The following is a 23,404-nucleotide window of genomic DNA, read 5'->3' as shown; positions in this document are numbered from 1 at the left end:
GGGAGGAGTTACCCCACGTCCGAGGTCAGGGGCAGCAGCTGAGAGTACCAGACTGCGACAGCGCAGGAACTGCCGAGAGGAGCTACCCCACGTCCGAGGTCAGGCGGGGCGGCCGAGAGGAGATACCCAGCGTCCGAGGTCAGGGGGGGCGGCCGGGAAGAGCTACCCAACGCGGGCGTGGAGCCATGGCAGCGGGGGCGCAGGAAGGCCTAGAGGAGCTATCCTACGTTGAAGGTCAGGAGGGGCGGCGGTGAGGAGATACCCCTCGTCCAAGGTAAGAAGCAATGGCTGCGCTTTGCTGGAGCAGCCGTGAAGAGATACCCCAGCCCAAGGTAAGAGAAACCCAAGTAAGACGGTAAGTGTTGCAAGAGGGCATCAGAGGGCAAACACACTGAAACCATACTCACAGAAAACTAGTCAATCTAATCACACTAGGACCACAGCCTTGTCTAACTCAGTGAAACTAAGCCATGCCCGTGGGGCAACCCAAGATGGGCCGGTCATGGGGGAGAGGTCTGACAGAATGTGGTCCACTGGAGAAGGGAATGACAAACCACTTAAGTATTCTTGCCTTGAGAACCCCATGAACAGTATGAAACGGCAAAATGATAGGATACTGAAAGAGAATCTCCCCAGGTCAGTAGGTGCCCAATATGCTACTGGAGATCAGTGGAGAAATAACTCCAGAAAGAATGAAGGGATGGAGCCAAAGCAAAAAGAATACCCAGCGGTGGATGTGACTAGTGATAGAAGAAAGGTCCCATGCTGTAAAGAGCAATATTGCATAGGAACCTGGAATATCAGGTCCGTGAATCAAGGCAAATTGGAAGTGGTCAAACGAGATGGCAAGAGTGAATGTCGACATTCTAGGAATCAGCGAACTAAAATGGACTGGAATGGATGAATTTAACTCAGATGACCATTGTATCTACTACTGCAGGCAGGAATCCCTCAGAAGAAATGGAGTAGCCATCATGGTCAACAAAAGAGTCCAAAATGCAGTACTTGGATGCAATCTCAAAAACGACAGAATGATCTCTGTTTGTTTCCAAGGCAAACCATCCAATATCACAGTAATCCAAGTCTATGCCCCAACCAGTAACGCTGAAGAAGCTGAAGTTGAACGGTTCTATGAAGACCTACAAGACCTTTTAGAACTAACACCCAAAAAAGATGTCCTTTTCATTATAGGGGACTGGAATGCAAAAGTAGGAAGTCAAGAAACACCTGGAGTAACACGCAAATTTGGCCTTGGAATACGCAATGAAGCAGGGCAAAGACTAATAGAGTTTTGCCAAGAAAATGCACTGGTCATAACAAACACCCTCTTCCAACAACACAAGAGAAGACTCTATACATAGACATCACGAGATGGTCAACACCGAAATCAGATTGATTATATTCTTTGCAGCCACAGATGGAGAAGCTCTATACAGTCAGCAAAAACAAGACCAGGAGCTGACTGTGGCTCAGACCATGAACTCCTTATTGCCAAATTCAGACTGAAATTGAAGAAAGTAGGGAAAACCACTAGACCATTCAGGTATGACCTAAATCAAATCCCTTATGATTATACAGTGAAAGTGAGAAATAGATTTAAGGGCCTAGATCTGATAGATAGAGTGCCTGATGAACTATGGAATGAGGTTCGTGACACTGTACAGGCGACAGGGATCAAGACCATCCCCATGGAAAAGAAATGCAAAAAAGCAAAATGGCTGTCTGGGGAGGCCTTACAAATAGCTGTGAAAAGAAGAGAAGTGAAAAGCAAAGGAGAAAAGAAAAGATATAAACATCTGAATGCAGAGTTCCAAAGAATAGCAAGAAGAGATAAGAAAGCCTTCTTCAGCAATCAATGCAAAGAAATAGAGGAAAACAACAGAATGGGAAAGACTAGAGATCTCTTCAAGAAAATCAGAGATACCAAAGGAAGATTTCATGCAAAGATGGGCTCGATAAAGGACAGAAATGGTATGGACCTAACAGAAGCAGAAGATATTAAGAAGAGATGGCAAGAATACACAGAAGAACTGTACAAAAAAGATCTTCATGACCCAGATAATCACGATGGTGTGATCACTGACCTAGAGCCAGACATCCTGGAATGTGAAGTCAAGTGGGCCTCAGAAAGCATCACTACGAACAAAGCTAGTGGAGGTGATAGAATTCCAGTTGAGCTATTCCAAATCCTGAAAGATGATGCTGTGAAAGTGCTGCACTCAATATGCTAGCAAATTTGGAAAACTCAACAGTGGCCAAAGGACTGGAAAATGTCAGTTTTCATTCCAATGCCACAGAAAGGCAATGCCAAAGAATGCTCAAACTACCGCACAATTGCAGTCATCTCACACGCTAATAAAGTAATGCTCAAAATTCTCCAAGCCAGGCTTCAGCAATATGTGAACCGTGAACTTTCTGATGTTCAAGATGGTTTTAGAAAAGGCAGAGGAACCAGAGATCAAATTGCCAACATCCGCTAGATCATGGAAAAAGCAAGAGAGTTCCAGAAAAACATCTATTTCTGTTTTATTGACTATGCCAAAGCCTTTGACTGTGTGGATCACAATAAACTGTGGGAAATTCTGAAAGAGATGGGAATACCAGACCACCTGACCTGCCTCTTGAGAAATCTGTATGCAGGCCAGGAAGCAACAGTTAGAACTGGACATGGAACAACAGACTGGTTCCAAATAGGAAAAGGAGTACGTCAAGGCTGTATATTGTCACTCTGCTTATTTAACTTATATGCAGAGTACATCATGAGAAACGCTGGACTGGAAGAAGCACAAGCTGGAATCAAGATTGCCGGGAGAAATATCAGTCACCTCAGATATGCAGATGACACCACCCTTATGGCAGAAGTGAAGAGGAACTAAAAAGCCTCTTGATGAAAGTGAAAGTGGAGAGTGAAAATGTTGGCTTAAAGCTCAACATTCAGAAAATGAAGATCATGGTATCCGGTCCTATCACTTCATGGGAAATAGATGGGGAAACAGTGGAAACAGTGTCAGACTTTATTTTTCTGGGCTCCAAAATTACTGCAGATGGTGACTGCAGCCATGAAATTAAAAGACGCTTACTCCTTGGAAGGAAAGTTATGACCAACCTAGAAAGCATATTCAAAAGCAGAGACATTACTTTGCCAACAGAAGTCCGTCTAGTCAAGGCTATGGTTTTTCCTGTGGTTATGTATGGATGTGAGAGTTGGACTGTGAAGAACGCTGAGCGCTGAAGAATTGATGCTTTTGAACTGTGGTTGGAGAAGACTCTTGACAGTCCCTTGGACTGCAAGGAGATCCAACCAGTCCATTCTGAAGGAGATCAGCCCTGCGATTTCTTTGCAAGGAATGACGCTAAAGCTGAAACTCTAGTACTTTGGCCACCTCATGTGAAGAGTTGACTCATTGGAAAAGACTCTGATGCTGGGAGGGATTGGGGGCAAGAGGAGAAGGGGACGACAGAGGACGAGATGGCTGGATGGCATCACTGACTCAATGGACGTGAGTCTTGGTGAACTCCGGGAGTTGGTGTTGGACAGGGATGCGTGGTGTGCTGTGATTCATGGGGTCACAAAGAGTCGGACATGACTGAGCGACTGATCTGATCTGATCTGATTATATGATCCAGCAATTCCACTCCTGGGTATATATATCCAGAAAAATGAACATACCAATTAAAGATAGGGAAGAAACCCAAGTCCAAGTGCCCATCAACAGACAACAGACATCTCACTCACTCACACACACACATATACACATGCATAGGAATATTACTCAGCCATAAAAAAAGAATGAAATTCTACCATCTGCAGCCACATGGATAGACCTAGGGAATATTATGCTTCAGGAAATAAATCAGAGAAAGACAAATACTGTATATTGTATATGTGGAATGTAAAAAGTAATACAAATGGATATACTTGCCGAACAGAAACAGAGAAAAAAAACTAGTGGTTACCAAAGGATAGAGGAAAGGGCAGAGTGACGAATTGGGCATATGTGATTAACAGATACAAACTACCATGTATAAAATAGATAAGCAACAAACATATATTATAGAGCACAGGGAATTATAGCCATTATCTCGTAATACCTTATAAGGGAGTACAATACACAAAAACACTGAATCACTGTGTCATAATCCTAAAACTAATATTATAAATCAACTATCCTTCAACTTAGAAAAATTAAAACTTCACATGAAAAAAGAACTCCAGCTCTTTGGAGATTATGGGTACCAAACCCCTCAGTGTGCCCAAGCTGGCCCGAGGCAGCAGGCTTTTGCCAGTTGCAAACATAGGGACCTGCTCTAATATTACAGTGACACTCAGCAGCTACCACAGCTGGGCTCTGGCCAAGGTATCACACAGCAGCACTGCTTTCTTAATTAAATTATCCTGTTATTACAATAATGTTTAAAAATATTCCTAATAGAGTAGGGATGGTGTTTCCTATCTTGTTCATCACTAAACCAGGCAATCGTAAAGGAAATCAATCCTCAATATTCATTGGAAGGGCTGATGCTGAAACTCCAATACTTGATGCGAAGAACCAACTCATTAGAAAAGACCGTGATGCTGGGAAAGACTGAGGGCTGAAGGGGGCGACAGAGGATGAGATGGTTGGATGGCATCACTGACTCAAAGGATGTGAGTTTGGGCAAACTCAGGGAGATGGTGAAGGACAGGGAAGTCTGGTGTGCTGCAGTCCATGAGATTGCACAGAGTCAGACAAGACTAAGCGACTGAACAACAACAAAATCCAGTTAACACTGTATGTTCAATAAATATTTGTTAAATAGCTGTATGAACAAATAAATGAAGGGCATTTGGTAAGGATTAATAAATAATTCATAGAACTTGAGCTGCAACCACCATCCTTTCATCTAAGTAGTGTTTCCTTCAGATATTCTTAAAAGGTTAAACATAAATTTACCCTACAATCCAGCAATTCCACTCCAAAGAGTCTACCCAAAAGAAATGAAGACATATGTCAGTACAAAGAATTGTCGTCAAATGTTCACAACCGTGCTCTCAAAGCTATGTATATGTCTTAATCCCAGAGTCTATTAATGTGACCATATTTAGTAAAAAGGTCTTCACTGATATACTCACGCCCTTGAGATGAGTTCACCCTGGATTATCTGGGTGGGCCCTAAATCCAATGCCAACTGTCCTTGTAAGAGACAGAAGGGAAGACACGGACACATGAAGGCCATGTGAAGCTGGAGCTATGCAGCCCCAAGCCAAGGAATGCCCGAAGCCGCCAGAGCTGGAGAGAACAAGCAAGAGTTCACCCAAGACCCTGTGCAGGGAGCATGGTCCTGCTAATACCTTAATTTCACACGTCTAACCTTCAGGACTAGGAGAGTAAATTTTTGTTAAGCCACAAATTTTGTGGTAATTTGTACTGGCAGCCCTAGAAAACTAATATAGTCTCTAAAGAATAGTAAGACCCTCAGATGTTCTCTAATGGCAGGGTAACCAAGACGAAAATCAGAATCAGTAAACCATTTTTCAGTCTCGGGAAACGTTTAGTTTTCCTGGGGAGTTTCAGATAGAAACTGAAACTTTTTTTTTTTCTGAAAGAAACTTCAGAAAGAAATGATGATAAGCAATTTAAAAATCTATACTATAATCAATCTGGTTGGATGATGGGTTGTGTATATGTGTTTGTAAAGAGAGTACAAAAAAGCTAAAATTTAACCTTCTTAAACAGAAAGGTGATAAATGAAATGAAAAACTGACAAAAAGGCAACAGAAAAATGTTATGTAGAAATATGAAGGTAGACGGCACATGTGGGAGCCAGGTCAGAAGCCAGTAGGAACCTGAAACGTCCTGTAATTGTCTAAGATTCTTCAACCACCATGTCAAGCGACACGCTTCTCTTTCTTCATATGATGAAGATCAGGGATCTACACTCATCTGAAAACCTAGAGAGGCACCATCTGTTCCCACTGGAATGGCACGTTTTGCAGCAATCATTGCATATGGATAACATATATGGAAGAGCAGGAGAAATACTGTCTGTTCACCTGACCCACATGCGTGTGGCAGTCCAAGGCTTTGTTGTGGGAGCAATGGCTCTTGATATGGGCGATTCCCCGTATCAAGAATTCTGGGCAAAACCTAAACCTTAGAAGAGGAGATGCCATCTTGGTCTTGGCAGTGCTTGCTTTAGTTAGACATCTCATATTGAGGTTATATGTTTCTGCTGAAAATAAATTATTTGGGTCAGATAAGAACATGGTAATTTGAATACTGGCTTCCTTTCTTGCAGGCTTGATTTGCCTGGTGACCAAGTTACTGGTGACTAGTTCACTAGCTAGGTCACTCAGGGGAGTCAGATTAGCACAAAAGAAACATGTCACTTTTAAATATATTTGCTAGTGTTACGTGTCCACCTTCTTAAACCCTTCTGATGAAATTAGTTTTGAAGAAGACAACATGCCAATCCTGAAAATGCTCCCAGTGGCTGCAGAATAATCATATGCTTTTGATGTAATGTAGGAATCCTATTTACCCCACTTAGTTTAAAATTCTCTGACTGCCTTATGGACTAAGTACTGTTTTAAGGGCTGGTTGGCTCTTGAGGAACCCTTTCAGAACACGGCATGGAATACAACGTTATAAACCTCCCTGAAAGTCTGTGTGTGTTTTTAAACCAAACCTAAAAAAGCTGGTAACAGCCACTTTGAAGTATAACTTATTTTAGAATCGTAGTTGTAAACATGAGAATAACTTAATTGTAGATCCCTTTTAGCTCTTTTGTAATTGCAAAATTATATTTTCCTGCTGTTATATTAGAATAATTTTAAATGTTATTTTGAAATAGAAATGTGCATTCTAAGTGCTAATGCAAAGGTAAATGAAAAACACTTAAAATGTGTGCAGTATGTTCATTTTCTCTAAAAGAATCATAAGTTAAATAAATTGCCTATAATGGAAGTGATTTATGAGCAAGCTGGTTTGGTCAGACAGTATGCAAACTTTGGTATACCACAAACTTTGCTTTGCTGTACTGATGAAATTCTCCTATCTAACCTGAATTCACATTCCATGGTGATAAAATGGTAAATGTAGTGTTATTAAAGTAAGTGAACACATCAAAAAAAAAGAAAGATATGAAAAGTAAAATTAGTCACTCAGTCATTTCTGACTCTGTAACCCCATGGACTACAGCCCACCAGGCTCCTCTGTCCATGGAATTCTCCAGGCAAGAATACTGGAGTGAGTTGCCATTTCCTTCTCCAGAGGATCTTTCCAACCCAGGGATCAAACCTGGGTCTCCTGCATTGCAGGCAGATTCTTTACCATCTGAGCCACCAGGGAAGCCCAAAGAAATATAAAGGTAAATACCAAAAGAAATAATAGTTTAAATAAAGGCTGTGTTGGCCTCTTGGGAGTGGATCTCAGATAAAGGCTGAGCAGGTCACCATAAGCCACGAATTAATATTATAAAGTATATACTGTTATTGTAATAAAAATTTAATAATACAAAACCATCTACGTAGTAGAGAAAGGCTAGACTGAGTCAGAATCCTGGTTCCAATCCCAGTTCTGCTGCTTACTAACATATGAACTCAGGGAGTAACTCAACTTACTGAGCCTATTTCTTCATCTGGAAAATAGGAGTAAAAGCACCTACCTCATAAGGCGGTCCTAAGAATTAAATGGGACAACACTTGAAAGACACTAAGCACCATGCCAGTCACATAATACCGTAATATTAACAGATACTGCTTTTTTGGTTTTGCTTTCAATTTTGCCACCACTAAAGTTTAGCAGAACTAATTGGTGAACAAAACCATCTCAATCCTGCCTTGTGAGAGTCATTATCAATTTAATTATACATATCTGTACACTCATCTCCCTTCCCGGAACTCTTAAGCATCTGTAGTCTTTACTGATTAAATTTGGCATGGTCTCAGAAGCAGTTTTATGTTGTTTTCAAGTTGTTTTGCCTATGGAAATCATCTCCCACTCTGCATTGTTTCTTCTTATTCCCTGCACTCCTACTTATACATTAGACAACACACAAAAAAACCTGCTGATGTGTGTATATATATATATATATAGATAGATAGACAGACAGATAGATAGATACAGAACACACCTTCCCTAAAAGGGTTATACTTACTGTCTTATAACTGTGTCCATCCAAGAAGAATTTGCTTCAGGAACTTTTAAACATGCCAAAGCTGAAGCTTTTATAATGAAGTCATTGACGGAAATTTTACTTTTTCCTTCTAACATCTGCAAAAGAAAGAAATCACTATAGTTTCTTAAGTTCTCTTCGCGAAGACTGAAACTATATAATCTTGAGAAGGTGGGAGGGGATGAATATACAAATGTCCTGAGGTAAAAAGGATGAAAAGAAACCAAAAGTCATTTCTTTTTCATCTTTTCTAACGTAGACCATTACAACTGTTAAATTTCCTGCTAAGGGGTGCTCTCGGAGAAGACAATGGCACCCCACTCCAGTCCTCTTGCCTGGAAAATCCCATGGATGGAGGAGCTTGGTAGGGGTCGCTAAGAGTCAGGCACGACTGAGCGACTTCACTTTCACTCTTCACTTTCATGCACTGGAGAAGGAAATGGCAACCTACTCCAGTGTTCTTGCCTGGAGAATCCCAGGGACGGGGGAGCCTGGTGGGCTGCCATCTAAGGGGTCGCACAGAGTCGGACACGACTGAAGTGACTTAGCAGCAGCAAGGGGTGCTCTAGGTGCGTCTGTAAGTTACAAAATAACTAAGCACTAGGTAGGTATGAAGACAAAGCAAACACACTGTTTCTTACCTACCCGAAGAGACCCAAGTAGTCTCAAAGAATCATAGTGACTATGTTAGGCTAAAATGGATCCATGGCAAAGTCGACTTTAATGATAAGCTTTAATCAAGGGTTAGAAAATGAAAATTCTCCAGGATATTTTCTGCAAGTTAAAATTAAGATGACATCCACTTTCCATCATCAACTGGCATTTATAACAAAATACAATACAGTGACAAAAATGTAAATATTCAGTGAGGGAAACCAAGATTTTTAGAATTTATAGAGGTGGAATTTCCGGACCTTTTACCTTATTAAGTTCTTTCCGTACCAACAAAACTTCTCCCATATTTACATCAATAGAAAGGTAATAATGAGGTATGGTTTGCTTAGATTGCATTAACCGCTGTGCAATGACCTGAAATGAAAAGAGATTAAAAAATCAATTATCTTGAGTTGAGATGAGACGTTATCTATTCAGGGCTCTGTTTGCCCCTTTATCCTGCTCCCTGGTGATGCTTACCCGATATATTATTAGAACTGAAAGATGTAGGACTGTAGCACAACTTAGCCCCCTGTAATACTATTTAATTAGAACACAGGGTTTGTGTATTCTAAGAATTCAACTGGCCAAACCAAACATCTACTAAATGAATCATCAAAGATCTACAATTTTTAAAAAGTCTCTTCTTAGTGTTTTAAACGATGAATACAACTGAACAATCAGAGTAAGGATGCCCCCAACAGCTTGAGGTCTGGAGTTATGGTAATACTCTTACTCGGCGAATGTTGCTGATTGGGATATCTGTGAAGACACCTGTAGGAACTGGAGCCACTCCTGGACTTGGGGGAGGCACGGCGGCTGCTGGAGTCTAGAGAGAGGTAAAAAGGTTCTTAGTAACTGTGGCTTAGTCTTAGCATCAGCAAGTGTGAACTACTGTTAGTGATTCTTTTACATATGGCAAAGTAAAAATTAAAGGGCTTATAGAAAAATAACTATTTCTATCCCAAGGGAGCAAAAGGGACTCAGATCTGGACTGTGCTTGTTTAAAAGTTGTTTTTAATTTTCATACTTGGAATTGGGTAATCATATTTTAAGTGTCATTTTTCTATGGCTAGTTTATATCAAAACAATTTTTTTTGCAATATTTTCCTCAGGAAAAACAAAGCATTCTTAAATTGAAAAGATTGAGATAAATACAAAGAAGGTATTGTATTTTCCTGAATAATGTCAATAAAAAATAGCGACAAATCTTTCATTTTAAAGCAAACATCTAAATAACTAAATCATTATCCTTACTTACAGCTGATTATCTTAGCACCTTTGCTAATCAGAGTTGACTATGTGGATTTAATCCCTCTGTGGACTAATTAACCACATAAAACTCAAATCCAAGTCAAGCATGCTTTTAAAAATAGTGTCTGAGTGAGATAATATGTTAGGAAAAATTTAGTACCTCTACTCAAAAAAACAAAAACAATTTCGAAGAACTTCAATGTAGTATAGCATCTTTGGGGCTTCCCTCATAGCTCAGTTGGTAAAGAATCTGCCTGCAATGCAGGAGACCAGGGTTAAATTCCTGGGTCGGGAAGATCCTCTGGAGAAGGAAATGGCAACCCACTCCAGTATCCTAGCCTGGAGAATCCCATGGACAGAGGAGCCTGGCAGGCTACAGTCCACGGGATTTCAAGAGTCGGACATGACTTAGCATCTAAACCATCACCGTAGCACCTTTGTATATGAATAACAACACACTCATACTTATGTACTGTCAGCCAGTAAAATCAGACAAAGAAAACACAGCACTGATTAAGCTATTTCACTCACTGTATGCAAGGGTCTAACAGGCTGGACAAAGCACTCTGCAGAGGAAACTGCAACCGGAATTTAAAAGCCAAATAGAACTCACAGGAGCAGCTTTAGTAGGCACAAAAGAGTCAATGTCCTTCTTGATGATTCTGCCATCTGGTCCTGTCCCTGGAGGAGACACAGAAATACCACGTATGTGAGAGTGAACCGCGGATTCCTCAAGGAAATCAGCACTGTGATCCAGAAGCACAAGCTCCTAGAGACAGACCCTCTGAAGGGGCCACTGCCTCAACCATGCCCCTTAAACATTTCTCTAAAAAATACCAGCTTCGGTCACCTCTTCTTGGTTAGCTCCAAAATACCCTTTCTTAACTCTGAAAAGATCTCATTTCGGTTCTACATTCATTTGATGTTAAAGAATTATCTTTCTACAGACATGATAACAATTATTTTGGACAAATCAGGTAACTTTTTTTTTTTTTTTAGCATGAAATAGCATGAATAACTTTCAAATGCAATGATCTCATCTTTTAGAATCATTCAATCCATATGTGGTCTCCATCATTCACAACTTTCTCATAGCAGCCAAGGCTCTATACTGGCTTGTGTTACAAGATTATGAAGGAAATAGCCATCACGTTACACATGAAGAAAGATCTTCAAAGTTCCCTCAACAAGGCTAAGTTTTACTTTCATTCAGTTTGTTTCCTCCTCCCATTCATGGCCTCTTAGGTTTAACATTACACCTAAGTAGATAATCCTGAATCTTAATTCTAAGGAAATTCAGTATTAAAATACCCTTTACCCTTGCACACTTCTAAAAGAATTTGGTCAAACTGATTCATCTTCTTCCAAAGAAGATGTTTAAAAAAAGGATTCTTGTGTGCAGTTCATCCCAAGTCCTTTCCTTCATTATGAAAACTGGTTGGCTAAGACTGTGTATTACCAGGAGCTTAGAACAGAGGCAGCAGTACTATGAGATCACCCTCATTACAAAGGACAGAAACCATAACCTTCCTTCGAAACCAAGGCTGATCTCGACCCTGCAGTTCCTCAAGATGAGGAAACTGCAGGACCTGTCTTATTAGGAGTTGGTAGAAATATTTGAAATTCTTTTGCCTATCTCCCTAGGAAGGAGTAACAGATAGTCATTAGGCAGTATAGTATAAAAGGAAGAACACTAGACTGCTAAGTCGCTACAGTCGTGTCTGACTCTGTGCGACCCCATAGACAGCAGCCCACCAGACTCCCCTGTCCCTGGGATTCTCAAGGCAAGAACACTGGAGTGGGTTGCCATTTCCTTCTCTAAGAACACTAGACTAGGAGTGAAAAATGTAGGGCTTCTGTCAAATATAAACTAGACAGATGACTACAGTCACTTAATCTCATCTGCTCTTTAGTCTTATTTGTAGAATAGATTATACCAGCCCCTGCTCATGGGTATGTCATGAAGATAAAATGGGGCAGTGACGTAAGAATGCTCTGCATCAAAGCAATATAAACCATAATGTGGGTAGCTCTGAGACAAATCAAACTCTGAACATCAGGGTTTTGGCTTTCAAAACAGCTTCTCCCAAAATGATCACATTTTGGTCAACTTTAGTGAGCAACCTGTCCCTTGGGAAGGGGTGGGGTGAGGATTGGAGATTGAGTGCAATAACCAATGGCCAATGATACAATCTGGCTTTCCAGGTAGCGCAGTGGTAAAGAATCTGCCTGCTAATGCGGGAGATGGAAGAGATGTAGGTTTGATCCCTAGGACAGGAAGATCCCCTGGAGAAGGAAATGGCAACCCACTCCAGTATTCTTGCCTGGAAAATCTCATGGACAGAGGAGCCTGGCGGGCTGAGTCGGACATGACTGAGCAACTGAGCACACACACACAATGGTACAATCAACCACACCCCTATAAAAATAAAAAGGGGCAACCACGCCCCTATAAAAATAAAACTCCTGAACCAGACCTGGAGGGTTTCTGGGTTGGTGAGCATATTAATGTGCCAAGGGGTGGTGCTCCCACAAGGGCACCCACACTCTCTTATGCATCTCTTCTATTTGACTGTTCCTGAGTTGTATCTTTTACAATAAATAGGCAACAGTAAAGTGCTTTGCGGAGTTCTGTGAATCACTCTAATGATTATCAAACCTGAGGAGGGGGGTCTTAGGAACTTCTGGTTTATAGCCCACGGAAAAGAAATATGGGTGGTCCCCAGGACTCGAAACTGCCCCCTGAAATGAGGGCAGACTTGTGGGACTGGACCCTTTAACCTGTGGAGTCTGATGCTAACTCTGGAGAATTAGTGTCAGAATAGGATTGAACTGTTGGTTAACCGGGTGGTGTCACAGAACTGACTGATGGTCTGGAAAAAAACATTACATTTCATGTTTGACTTGGGTGTCAGAAAACACTAACTGCTGATCCTCTCAGCTCACTTATTTTAAACCATTCCTTCCACCCACTGCAAACTTTCTTCCACTTCATCAAGACTGACTCCTCCACTCCCATCATCTGTTGTCAGCCTCCTGTCTTCACTTCCTCCCTACCCAGGCTACACTCTACGGATCACTGTTACCATCACTGTCCAGCAAGCTCTGTAACACATGCCTTCTCAGTGCCAGCACCACAGTTGTTCAATATTGCTGGGAGAAACAAGTACACACCTCGCTGACTGACTGTACTATAAACCAGAGACATAAATCTAAAATAGACTCACAAAACTACCCAGAAGATAAATTCTTTCTTCTGAAGTCACTTTCACAATCTCAGAGAACAGTATTTCACACTCTCTAACCTCAAACCTTCCCACACTAATTCTACCACAGGTCCCCTCACTTTATACGTTTTTGGCCATGCTGAGCAGCTTGCAGGATCTCTGTTCCCCAACCATGGATTGAACCCGGGCCACAGCAGTGAAAGCACCAAGTCCTAACCAGTAAACCACCAGAGAAATCCTCGCTCACTTTATATTTTACTGAATAGCAGCAACCAGAGAGGTTCTACCCTCCTCCGCTGCCACCAAACCTATAAAACCACCCCATATTCTCTTCCCTCCTATAAAAACAAACTGTCCTAATACCTACCCAAGAGCAATTTCATCCCCTTTTACATCTAAGAACTTGGTTCCTTGCCAAATTATTCTGCATCATCAATTTATCCCTTTCTATTGGACAACTGGTTCTCAACAAGGCAATTTTGCAGTTTTGCCAGAGGGGCATCTGGCAATGTTTGAAAAGTTTTTTTGGTTGTTACAAGTGGGGGATGCTACTATCATGTAGCGAGTAAGAGCCAAGGATGCTGCTAAACATGCTACAATGCAGAGGAGCCTCACCCTCACTCTGCCAAGAATTGTTAGTCACTAAGTCATGTCTAACTCTTTTGCCACCCCATGGACTGCAGTACGCCAGGCTCTTCTGTCCATAGGATTTCCCAGGCAAGAATACTAGACTGAATTGTCATTTCCTTCTCCAGGGGATCTTCCTGACCCAGAGATTACACCCATGTCTCCTGCATTGGCAGGTGGATACTTTACCACCGAGTCACCAGTTCAGTTCAGTTACTCAGTCATGTCCAACTCTTTGCGAACCCATGGACCACAACACAACAGGCCTCCCTGTCCATCACCAACTCCCAGAGTTACCCAAATTCATGTCCATTGAGTCGGTGATGCCATCCAACCATCTCATCCTCTGTCATCCCCTTCTCCTCCTGCCTTCAATCTTTATAATGAGTCAGCTCTTCGCAATAGGTGGCCAACGTATTGGAACTTCAGCTTCAGCATCAATCCTTCCAATGAATACTCACGACTGATTTCCTTTAGGATGTACTGGTTGGATCTCCTTGCAGTCCAAGGGACTCTCATGAATCTTCTCCAACACCACAGATCAAAAGCATCAATTCTTCAGTTTTCAGTTTTCTCTGTAGGGCAACTCGCACATCCATACGTGACTACTGGAAAAACCATAGCTTTGATTAGATGGACCTCTCTTGGCAAAGTAATGTCCCTGCTTTTTAATATCCTGTCTAGGTTGGTCACAACTTTTCTTCCAAGAAGCAAGTGTCTTTTAATTTCAGGGCTGCAGTCACCACCTGCAGTGATTTTGGAGCCCCAATAAAGTCTGTCACTGTTTCCACTGTTTCCCCATCTATTTGCCATGAAGAGATGGGACCAGATGCCATGATCTCACTTTTCTGAATGTTGAAATTTAGGCCAACTTTTCACTCTCCTCTTTCACTTTCATCAAGAGGCTCTTCAGTTCTTCTTCGCTTTCTGCCATAAGGGTGGTGTCATTTGCATATCTGAGGTTATTGATATTTCTCCCAGCAATGTTGATTGCAGCTTGTGCTTCATCCAGTCCAGCATTTCGCATGATGTACTCTGCATATAAATTAAATAAGCAGGGTGACAATATACAGCCTTGACATACTCCTTTCCCAATTTGGAACCAGTCGGTTATTCCATGTCCGGTTCTAAGTGTTGCTTCCTCATCTGCATATAGGTTTCTCAAGAGGCAGGTCAGGTGGTCTGGTATTCCCATCTCTTTCAGAATTTCCCACAGTTTGTTGTGATCCACAGTCAAAGAATTTGGCATAGTCAATAAAGCAGAAATAGACGTTTTTCTGGAACTCGCTTTTTCATTGAGCCAACAGATGTTGGCAATTTGATCTCTGGTTCCTCTGCCTTTTCTAAAACCAGCTTGAACATCTGGAAGTTCATAGTTCACATACTGTTGAAGCCTGGCTTGGAGAATTTTGAGCATTACTTTACTAGCGTGTGAGATGAGTGCAATTGTGCGGTAGTTTGAGCATTCTTTGGCATTGCCTTTCTTAGGGATTGGAATGAAAATGACCTTTTCCAGTCCTGTGGCCACTGCCGAGTTTTCCAAATTTGCTGGCATACTGAGTACAGCACTTTGACAGAATCATCTTTTAGGATTTGAAATAGCTCAACTGGAATTCCATTACCTCCTCTAGCTTTGTAGTGATGCTTCCTGAGGCCCACTTGACTTCGCATTCCAGGATGTCTGGCTATAGGGGAGTGATCACACCATCGTGGTTATCTGGGTCATGAAGATCTTTTTCGTATGGTTCTGTATATTCTTGCTACCTCTTCTTAATATCTTCTGCTTCTTTTAGGTCCCTACCATTTCTGTCCTTTATCGAGCCCATCTTTGCATAAAAAGTTCCCTTGGTATCTCTAATTTTCTTGAAGAGATCTCGAGTCTTTCCCATTTCCTCTATTTCTCTCCACTGATCACTGAAGAAGGCTTTCCTGTCTCTCCTTGTTATTCTCTGTAACTCTACATCAGATGGGTATATCTTTCCTTTTCTTCTTTGCCTTTCAATTCTCTTCTTTTCATAGCTGTTGTAAGGCATCTTCAGACAACCATTTGCCTTTTGGCATTTCTTTTTCTTGGGATGGTCTTGATCACTGCCTCCTGTACAGTGTCACAAACCTCCATCCATAGTTCTTCAGGCACTCTATGAGATCTAATCCCTTGAATCTATTTGTCACTTCCACTGTATAGGCATAAGAGATTTGATTTAGGTCATACCTGAATGGTCTAGTGGTCTTCCCTACTTTCAGTTTAAGTCTGAATTTGGCAATAAGGAGTTCATGATCTGGGCTACAGTCAGCTCCTGGTCTTGTTTTTGCTGACTGTATAGAGCTTCTCCATTTTTGGCTGCAAAGAATATAATCAATCTGATTTCGGTATTGACCATCTGGTGGTATCCATTTGTAGAGTCTTCTCTTGTGTTGTTGGAAGAGGGTGTTTGCTATGACCAGTGCGTTCTCTTGGCAAAACTCTATTAGCCTTTGTCCTGCTTCGTTCTGTACTCCAAGGCCAAATTTGCCTATTACTCCAGGTATTTCTTGACTTCCTACTTTTGCATTCCAGTCCCCTTTAAAGAAAAGGACATCTTTTTGGGTGTTAGTTCTAGAAGGTCTTATAGGTCTTCATAGAACTGTTCAACTGCAGCTTCTTCAGCATTATTGGCTCGGGCCTAGACTTGGATACTGTGATATTGAATGGTTTGCCTTGGAAATGAACAGAGATCATTCTGCCATTTTTGAGGCTGCATCCAAGTACTGCATTTGGATTCTTCTGTTGACTATGATGGCTACTCCATCTCTTCTAAGGGATTCTTGCCCACAGTAGTAAATATAATGATCATCTGAGTTAAATTCATCCATTCCAATCCATTTTAGTTCGCTGATTCCTAAAATGTCAATGTTCACTCTTGCCATCTCCTGTTTGACCACTTTCAATTTGCCTTGATTCATGGACCTAATATTCCAGGTTTCTATGCAATATTGCTTTTTACAGCATCAGACTTTACTTCCATCACCTGTCACATCCACAGCTGGGCATTGTTTTTGCTTTGGCTCTATCTCTTCGTTCTTTCTGGAGTTAGTTCTCTACTGATCTCCAGTAGTATATTGGGCACCTACCGACCCAAGGAGTTCATCTTTCAGGGTCCTATCTTTTTTGCCTTTTCATACTGTTCATGGGGTTCTCAAAGCAAGAATACTGAAGTGGTTTGCCACCAGAGAAACCCACAAAGAATTACCTGGTCAAAAATGTCAGTAGTGCCACAGCTGAGAAACTCTACACTAGGCCTGTTCTGCTGCTGCTGCTGCTAAGTCGCTTGAGTCGTGTCCGACTCTGTGCGAGCCCATAGACGGCAGCCCACCAGGCTCCCCGTCCCTGGGATCCTCCTGGTAAGAACACTGGAGTGGGTTGCCATTTCCTTCTCCAATGCATGAAAGTGAAAAGTGAAAGTGAAGTCGCTCAGTCGTGGCTGACTCTCAGCGACCCCATGGACTGCAGCCCACCAGGCTCCTCCATCCATGGGATTCTCCAGGTGAGAGTACTGGAGTGGGGTGCCATTGCCTTCTCTGAGGGCTGTTCTACCACCATTCGTTTTCTAAAGGCCATTCTTGAGCTCATATCCTCCCGAACTGTACATCTCTATTTTTATGCCTTCCTTCACAGCAAAAGCTCTTGACTAAGTTGTCCACAATGCTATCTCCACTTCTTCATTCACTTTTCACCCTATCCAGACTGTCAGTGCACGTATCTTTTGAAGTCGCTATTGTTGAGTCCTCATATCCAATCCCTAAGTTCTGTTGATTCTGCCACAAACATATGTTAAGCTGTCCATTTCTTTCCATTTCTATTCTCATCACCTTTGTGTAAACCACCATCGACTCCAGCAACATTTTAACAGACACTTTTGCTTTCATTTAATCCATTTGCACAGAACAGCCAAAACAATCTTTTAAAAAATAAATGATTTTATGCCACTTCTTCATTTTAATTTTCAGTGGCTTCCTGCCCTACTTGAAATAAAATTCAAACTATATCATAACCTGTAAAGTCTTTTATGTTCTTACCCCTGAGTTTCTTTCTGCCCTCATTTCCTACCACTCTGCTCACTATGCTCCATTAACACTGGCTTCCTTTCTTTGCCTCAAACACACCGAGCTCTCTCCCCTTCAGGCTGGTCTTTGCCCAGAATGCTTCTCTTGCAGTTCTTCACATGGTTGGCTCATAGCTGACTCCTCATCTTTCAGGTCAGATCAAATTTCACCTCGTCAAAAAGATCTTCCCCAACCATCCTGTCCAAAAGTGGTCATGCGTGCATGTGTGTGCTGTGCTGAGTTGCTCAGTCGTGTCTGACTCCTTGTGACCCCATGGACTGCTGGGATCCTCTGTCCATGAAATTGTGCAGGCAAGAATCCTGGAGTGGGCTGCCATTTCCTATTCCAGGGGACCATCCTGACCCAAGGATTGAATCTGTGTCTCCTATACTGGCAGGCAAATTCTTTCCCACTGTGCCACCTGAGAAACCCATGACATAGAGGTACCCTGTTTGTTACTCCCTACCATAACACTGGTTTATTTATTTGTTAGCATTCGAATCATATTATTTAATAAGCTATTATTATCACCATAGCTAACTACCTATATTTGCTTTCTACGTACAGGCACTGTTATTAACACATTTAATCCCAACAAGCTATAAAGTATTATTTCTATATACAAATAAAGAAACTGAGACAGAAAAGGGAATACACCTAGTGTTCGACAGAGCTGGGTTTAAAATCTAAGCATTCCAGCTCTAAAGCCAATACTCTTAACTACTATGTTATAATCCCTGTCCATTTACTTCTTTATTGTCTGTCCCATGAACAAGTGTTGGCTGCACAAACAATACTCAATGAATATTTGTTTAAATAAATGAATCACTTAACTCTAACTGCGTAAGAATACTGAGATTTTTTTCCACATAAATATTACCTAAGGCAGTCAGTATCACTCAATATCCAACAAATGGTCCTCATTTACTTGTTTAAATTCTTCAGATATAATTATTAACCCAGTCCTTCCTCCCCTTAAAAATGTTTTCCAACTTAAATTGCTATCCCTAATCATACATACATAAAGAATGGCAATATATTAGTGAAATGACATTAAGATGGAAAAAAGGGTTTTTTTACAAGAATTCTCTGAGGTGAAACAGTGATAACTTCTGTCCCCGTATCTTTGGGAACTGGCTTGCTTTCAAACCATTAAAACAACAGTCTGCAGACAGTGATAACCAACAATGATTGCTCATAGCTGGAAAACTGCAGAAGTAGCCATTATTTTGAGTAATTAAAGATGGCAGAACATCAAAACAGAAGGAAGTATAGGGTACTGGGAAGAATACAGATTCTAAAATGAAACAAATCTAGATTCGAATTGCAACTTTACTGCTTAACAGAACAAGAGATCTTTCAAGAGTCTATTTTCCTATCCAAAAAATATGAGATGATAATTCTTACTTCAAGTGTTATGCAAATTAAGTCTGGTAATTAAATGACTAGCCATCAAACCAAGCTCCACAAACAGTCATTTCTCCCACCCCTTTCCAAAGTATATTAATTACCTTACATTAAATTTTAGCTTAAAACATTTAAATGCCAGCCAATAATAATAACATGAACAAAATTACTATGTATGCAGTATTCCTATATTCTAGATACTGTTCTAAGCCCTTCACTTATTTTATTGGAAACTATTATCTCAGTTTTACAGATGGAAAAACAAATAAAGTAACTCATGAAAAGACATATTACATAGAAAGTGATAAAGCCAGGATTAAACCCTAGATGGTCTGTTTCAAGAGCCCACGCTCTTATCACTAAGCTACACATTGTCTTTGGGAAGGAAAAGATGAGTAAGACATTTTCCTTTGCCCTCAATAGGCGTTAGTTCAGTTTTATATGAATTTTATTATTTTAAGTCATTTCAAGTCATCCCAACTTCATGTTGTGTTTTGAGTATTGCTACATTCACTCAGCCTAGCACTAATACAGATTTCTTATCACATAATCAAGTTCCGTAACCCAGCTTTGCTGAACACATCATACTTTCACCAACAATTAAGCAGTTCTCGTTAATAGAAAATGAAAAAAGCTATCTAAATTATACAGGTAGACCTTAGACAGACCAAGCAAAGCACAGGAAGTTTTCCTGCTCTGTCAGTTCCCTCCCTCATCCTTCTCCCTACTTCCCCAGATAAGACAGCTCTATATATTAATAGTTGTGGTTGTACTCTCTGGTCCTAAGGAGGAAACTCAATTTTAGTAAAACTCCATTCCATAGAAACAGACGTACCTTTTACTTGTGTAAGGTCAATCCCTTTCTCTGCTGCCAACTTCTTCGCAAGCGGGCTAACAAACACCCTTCCCTTTGGTCCAGCTGGAGCGGCTGGCCGGGGGGCTGAAGGTGGAGGGGCTACAGGTTGGGGAGCTGGAGGAACAGGGGCTGCCTTTTGAAAAAAGTTACAAATTGTTAATTCACCACTGAAAAGACTGGTCTGAAAGATTAACAGCTTATAGCTAAGTCAAACCTATTTTAATTATATAACTTTCGTCTTTTCTCCAAAGGTTAAATGCTCATTTTTCTTGCTTAACCAACATAATACAGCAACATGAATACAATAACATTATTTTAACAAAGACCGAACAAAGTCAAGTTCTCTAACTCCATGATTAATACAGAGAGGCACTGAATTTAATTCTGGTGACCAGTATACAACATCCTTATAGCCTTTCTTCACTTTAATCTCTTGTCTCTATTTTCTTGTCCCTTTTTTATTCTCATTCTCTTATATTACCTACATGGTTTTTACTTAACCTACTTCCAAAATAATAAATTATTCTGGAAGATTCCATGTTGAAAACACACTAAAAAATAAACCAATACTACTACTTGCCAGCTCCCCATAAATGTATGGAAGTCAGAAATCAAAGTTTTCTCTGACAGAACTGTGTACCTAGTCTAAACTCACATGATTCTACACCTACAGAAGCCTTATAGCGTTACTGCTGCCTGGAATTCATATGAGTTCACGTTATAGGTATATAGTATATGGTGGTGGTTTAGTCACTAAGTTATGTCTGACCCTTGCAACCCCATGGACTGTAGCCTGCCAGGCTCCCCCGACCATGGGATTCTCCAGGCAAGAATACTGCAGTGGGTTGCCATTTCCTTCTCCAGCAGATCTTCCTGAGCCAGGAATCGAACCCAGGTTTCCTGCATTGCAGGCAGATTCTTTATTGACTGACCTACGAGGGAAGCCCTCGTATACAGTATATAGCAAAAAACTAAATTCTATGCAAAATAAGCCATTCATGTCAAGATTCCCATGTGTTACAAATATAAGCTTGACCTACTATAATATGTGAATACCAAGAGGACCGACAAAGACTACAAATTCTATAGAAAATGGGTGACGAAGCATTACCTTCCATATGTATATCTACACCTAAAGCATAAAAAGATCAAGTCACCTCAGTTTTGTTCTCAACAAGACTCAAGAAAGCAGGGAAAAGGAAAATTACAAGAATCAAACTATTGACCATTATGTGAACAGTGCAGTCCCATGCACCCTGTGGGTCTCCATAAATGTTAACTATCTCCTTCCTTAGTCACAGACTCTTAGCACTGGAAGGAACCTAGACTATCACCCCTTAATTTAGAGATGAATGAGGTAAGTGGTTCCCTCAATTCTAGAAGCATACCTACCGGAGATGGGATAGGTGGTGGTGCTGGTGGTTTTAAATCAGTTACTTCAGCTGGCCGATAGTCAGCAAATGCTGGTATATCTGCCTCTTTTTCCACAATGATACAGAGCGGGGTTCCTAGAGGGACATCTCGTGTGCCTTCAGGGATCAGGATTTTTGCCAGGTAACCTTCTTCCTGTACCTCAAAACCTTAAATAGAAAGAAAAAACCATTATGGAACTTAAAGGACTCTACTAGCCTACCAAATTCAAAGCACAGTTTGTTCTTTTTTTTCTTCAAAGCACAGTTTTTAAGTAAAAGGTTCTTCAAAGTAGCTATATAACCTTTTGCAAGCTATTTAACCTGTGTCTCAGCCTCTTTACCTACAAAATGGGAATAGTACCTACCTCACAGGGCTATTACAAAAGTTTTAAGTGAATTAATATTTTCCAAGCACTTGGAAATAGTACCTAATACAAAGTAAATACTACCTAATACAAAGTAAATACTAATAAATATTTGTCAAGTAAAACCCCAAGAGGTTAAACAGTGGTTAGCTCTGAATGTTTTCTTTGAAACATCTCCAAGGGCTGCTCTGTGCAGACCCACAAGACTTCCGAGATGGCATCAGTTGTACTGCTAAAGAACAGAACCACATGGTTGTTAAATTAAAAGAGCTACTACAGTTGATAGTGATGCATCTTTGGAACTTTTCTGAAGAGGTCATACTTGGTATTACACCAACTATTTCAATATGAAGAAACACAGCATTACTATGGAGATTCAATGGTGTTGACAACTTTACTCAGCTACTGCTTTTCTTTTGTTGGCTGTACCATGTGGCTTCTGGGGTCTTAGTTCCCCCACCAGGGACTGAACCCTGGCCCTTGGCAGGGAAACCGTGAAGTCCTAACCAATGGACCACCAGGGAATTCCCAGCTACTGCTTTTTTTTTTAACAAGGAACTCAAATACGACGGATTCCAAAAGTAAAACTGAAAGGAGCCACTGTAGAGGACATCTTTTGCCTTCCAGATCTTAGCTTTCTGTTGGGCTGTGCCTCTCCCTGATGAACACATCTTTGATGAATCCTTTTATTTCCCAGCTGAGAATTAATATCCAATACAAGACATATCAAAAGAAAAGGCTCCATGGCCACTACGGAGTATAGAGTTTGACCAAGGTTAATACGTCTCTAGTGACCAGTTTCTAGAATACCACTCTCTACAGCAACATTGGTAATCAAGTTAAAATGCAAAGTACACCTATTTTGCCAGGGCTTTTCTGTTTCTTTTTAATAATCTTTTTAACACACAGAATAGGGACTTCCCTGGTGGTCCAGTGGTTAACAATCTGTCTTCCCCAATGCAGGGAATGTGGGTTCGATCTCCAGTCAGGGAACTAAGATCCCACATGCCACAGAGCAACTAAGCCTGCCACTGCAACTGCTGAGCCCGTGAGCTCTAGAGTCCATACTCTGAAACAAGCCTGAGCACTGCAACTAGAGAGAGCCTGTGTGCTGCAACAAAGACCCGGGCAGCCAAAAAACAAACAAACAAAAAAGAACCCTTTCCTCTAATAAAATTTTATGGGGGAGAGCACAATATGCTAAAAGATAAAACAGTCAGAAGTGAGGGAAGGGGGCAAGTACAGTCCTACTCTCTAAGTCTCCTTGACCCCAAGGTGCCATCACGGAATCATGGGGTGTGAAGAACAAAATCCGAAAAAGACCACTGCAGAGGATGCCCAGAAGCTCCTACTGCATTTTTG

The 23,404-nt window shown here is 41.1% G+C and overlaps 1 protein-coding gene and 1 pseudogene across 1 annotated transcript in view; one reads left to right on the top strand and one right to left on the bottom strand.

The window, feature by feature from the left end:
• Window positions 1-23,404, bottom strand: part of DLAT (dihydrolipoamide S-acetyltransferase) — a 34,302-nt gene that overhangs the window by 5,275 nt on the left and 5,623 nt on the right. Inside the window, exons 6-11 of the mRNA XM_019975059.2 lie at window positions 21,658-21,845; window positions 20,245-20,398; window positions 10,679-10,746; window positions 9,548-9,640; window positions 9,079-9,186; window positions 8,140-8,255 (exon numbers count right to left, since the gene is read on the bottom strand). Coding sequence (XP_019830618.2) covers window positions 8,140-8,255; window positions 9,079-9,186; window positions 9,548-9,640; window positions 10,679-10,746; window positions 20,245-20,398; window positions 21,658-21,845 — 727 coding nt within the window. The remainder of the gene's footprint in view (window positions 1-8,139; window positions 8,256-9,078; window positions 9,187-9,547; window positions 9,641-10,678; window positions 10,747-20,244; window positions 20,399-21,657; window positions 21,846-23,404) is intronic.
• On the top strand, window positions 4,230-7,354 carry LOC109568751 (HIG1 domain family member 1A, mitochondrial pseudogene; annotated as a pseudogene).

Source organism: Bos indicus, chromosome 15 (genome assembly GCF_029378745.1).
Source record: "Bos indicus isolate NIAB-ARS_2022 breed Sahiwal x Tharparkar chromosome 15, NIAB-ARS_B.indTharparkar_mat_pri_1.0, whole genome shotgun sequence".
NCBI classification, from domain to species: Eukaryota; Metazoa; Chordata; class Mammalia; order Artiodactyla; family Bovidae; genus Bos; species Bos indicus.
Note: the sequence above shows the minus strand (reverse complement) of the source record. Positions and strands in the feature narration are given on the sequence as shown.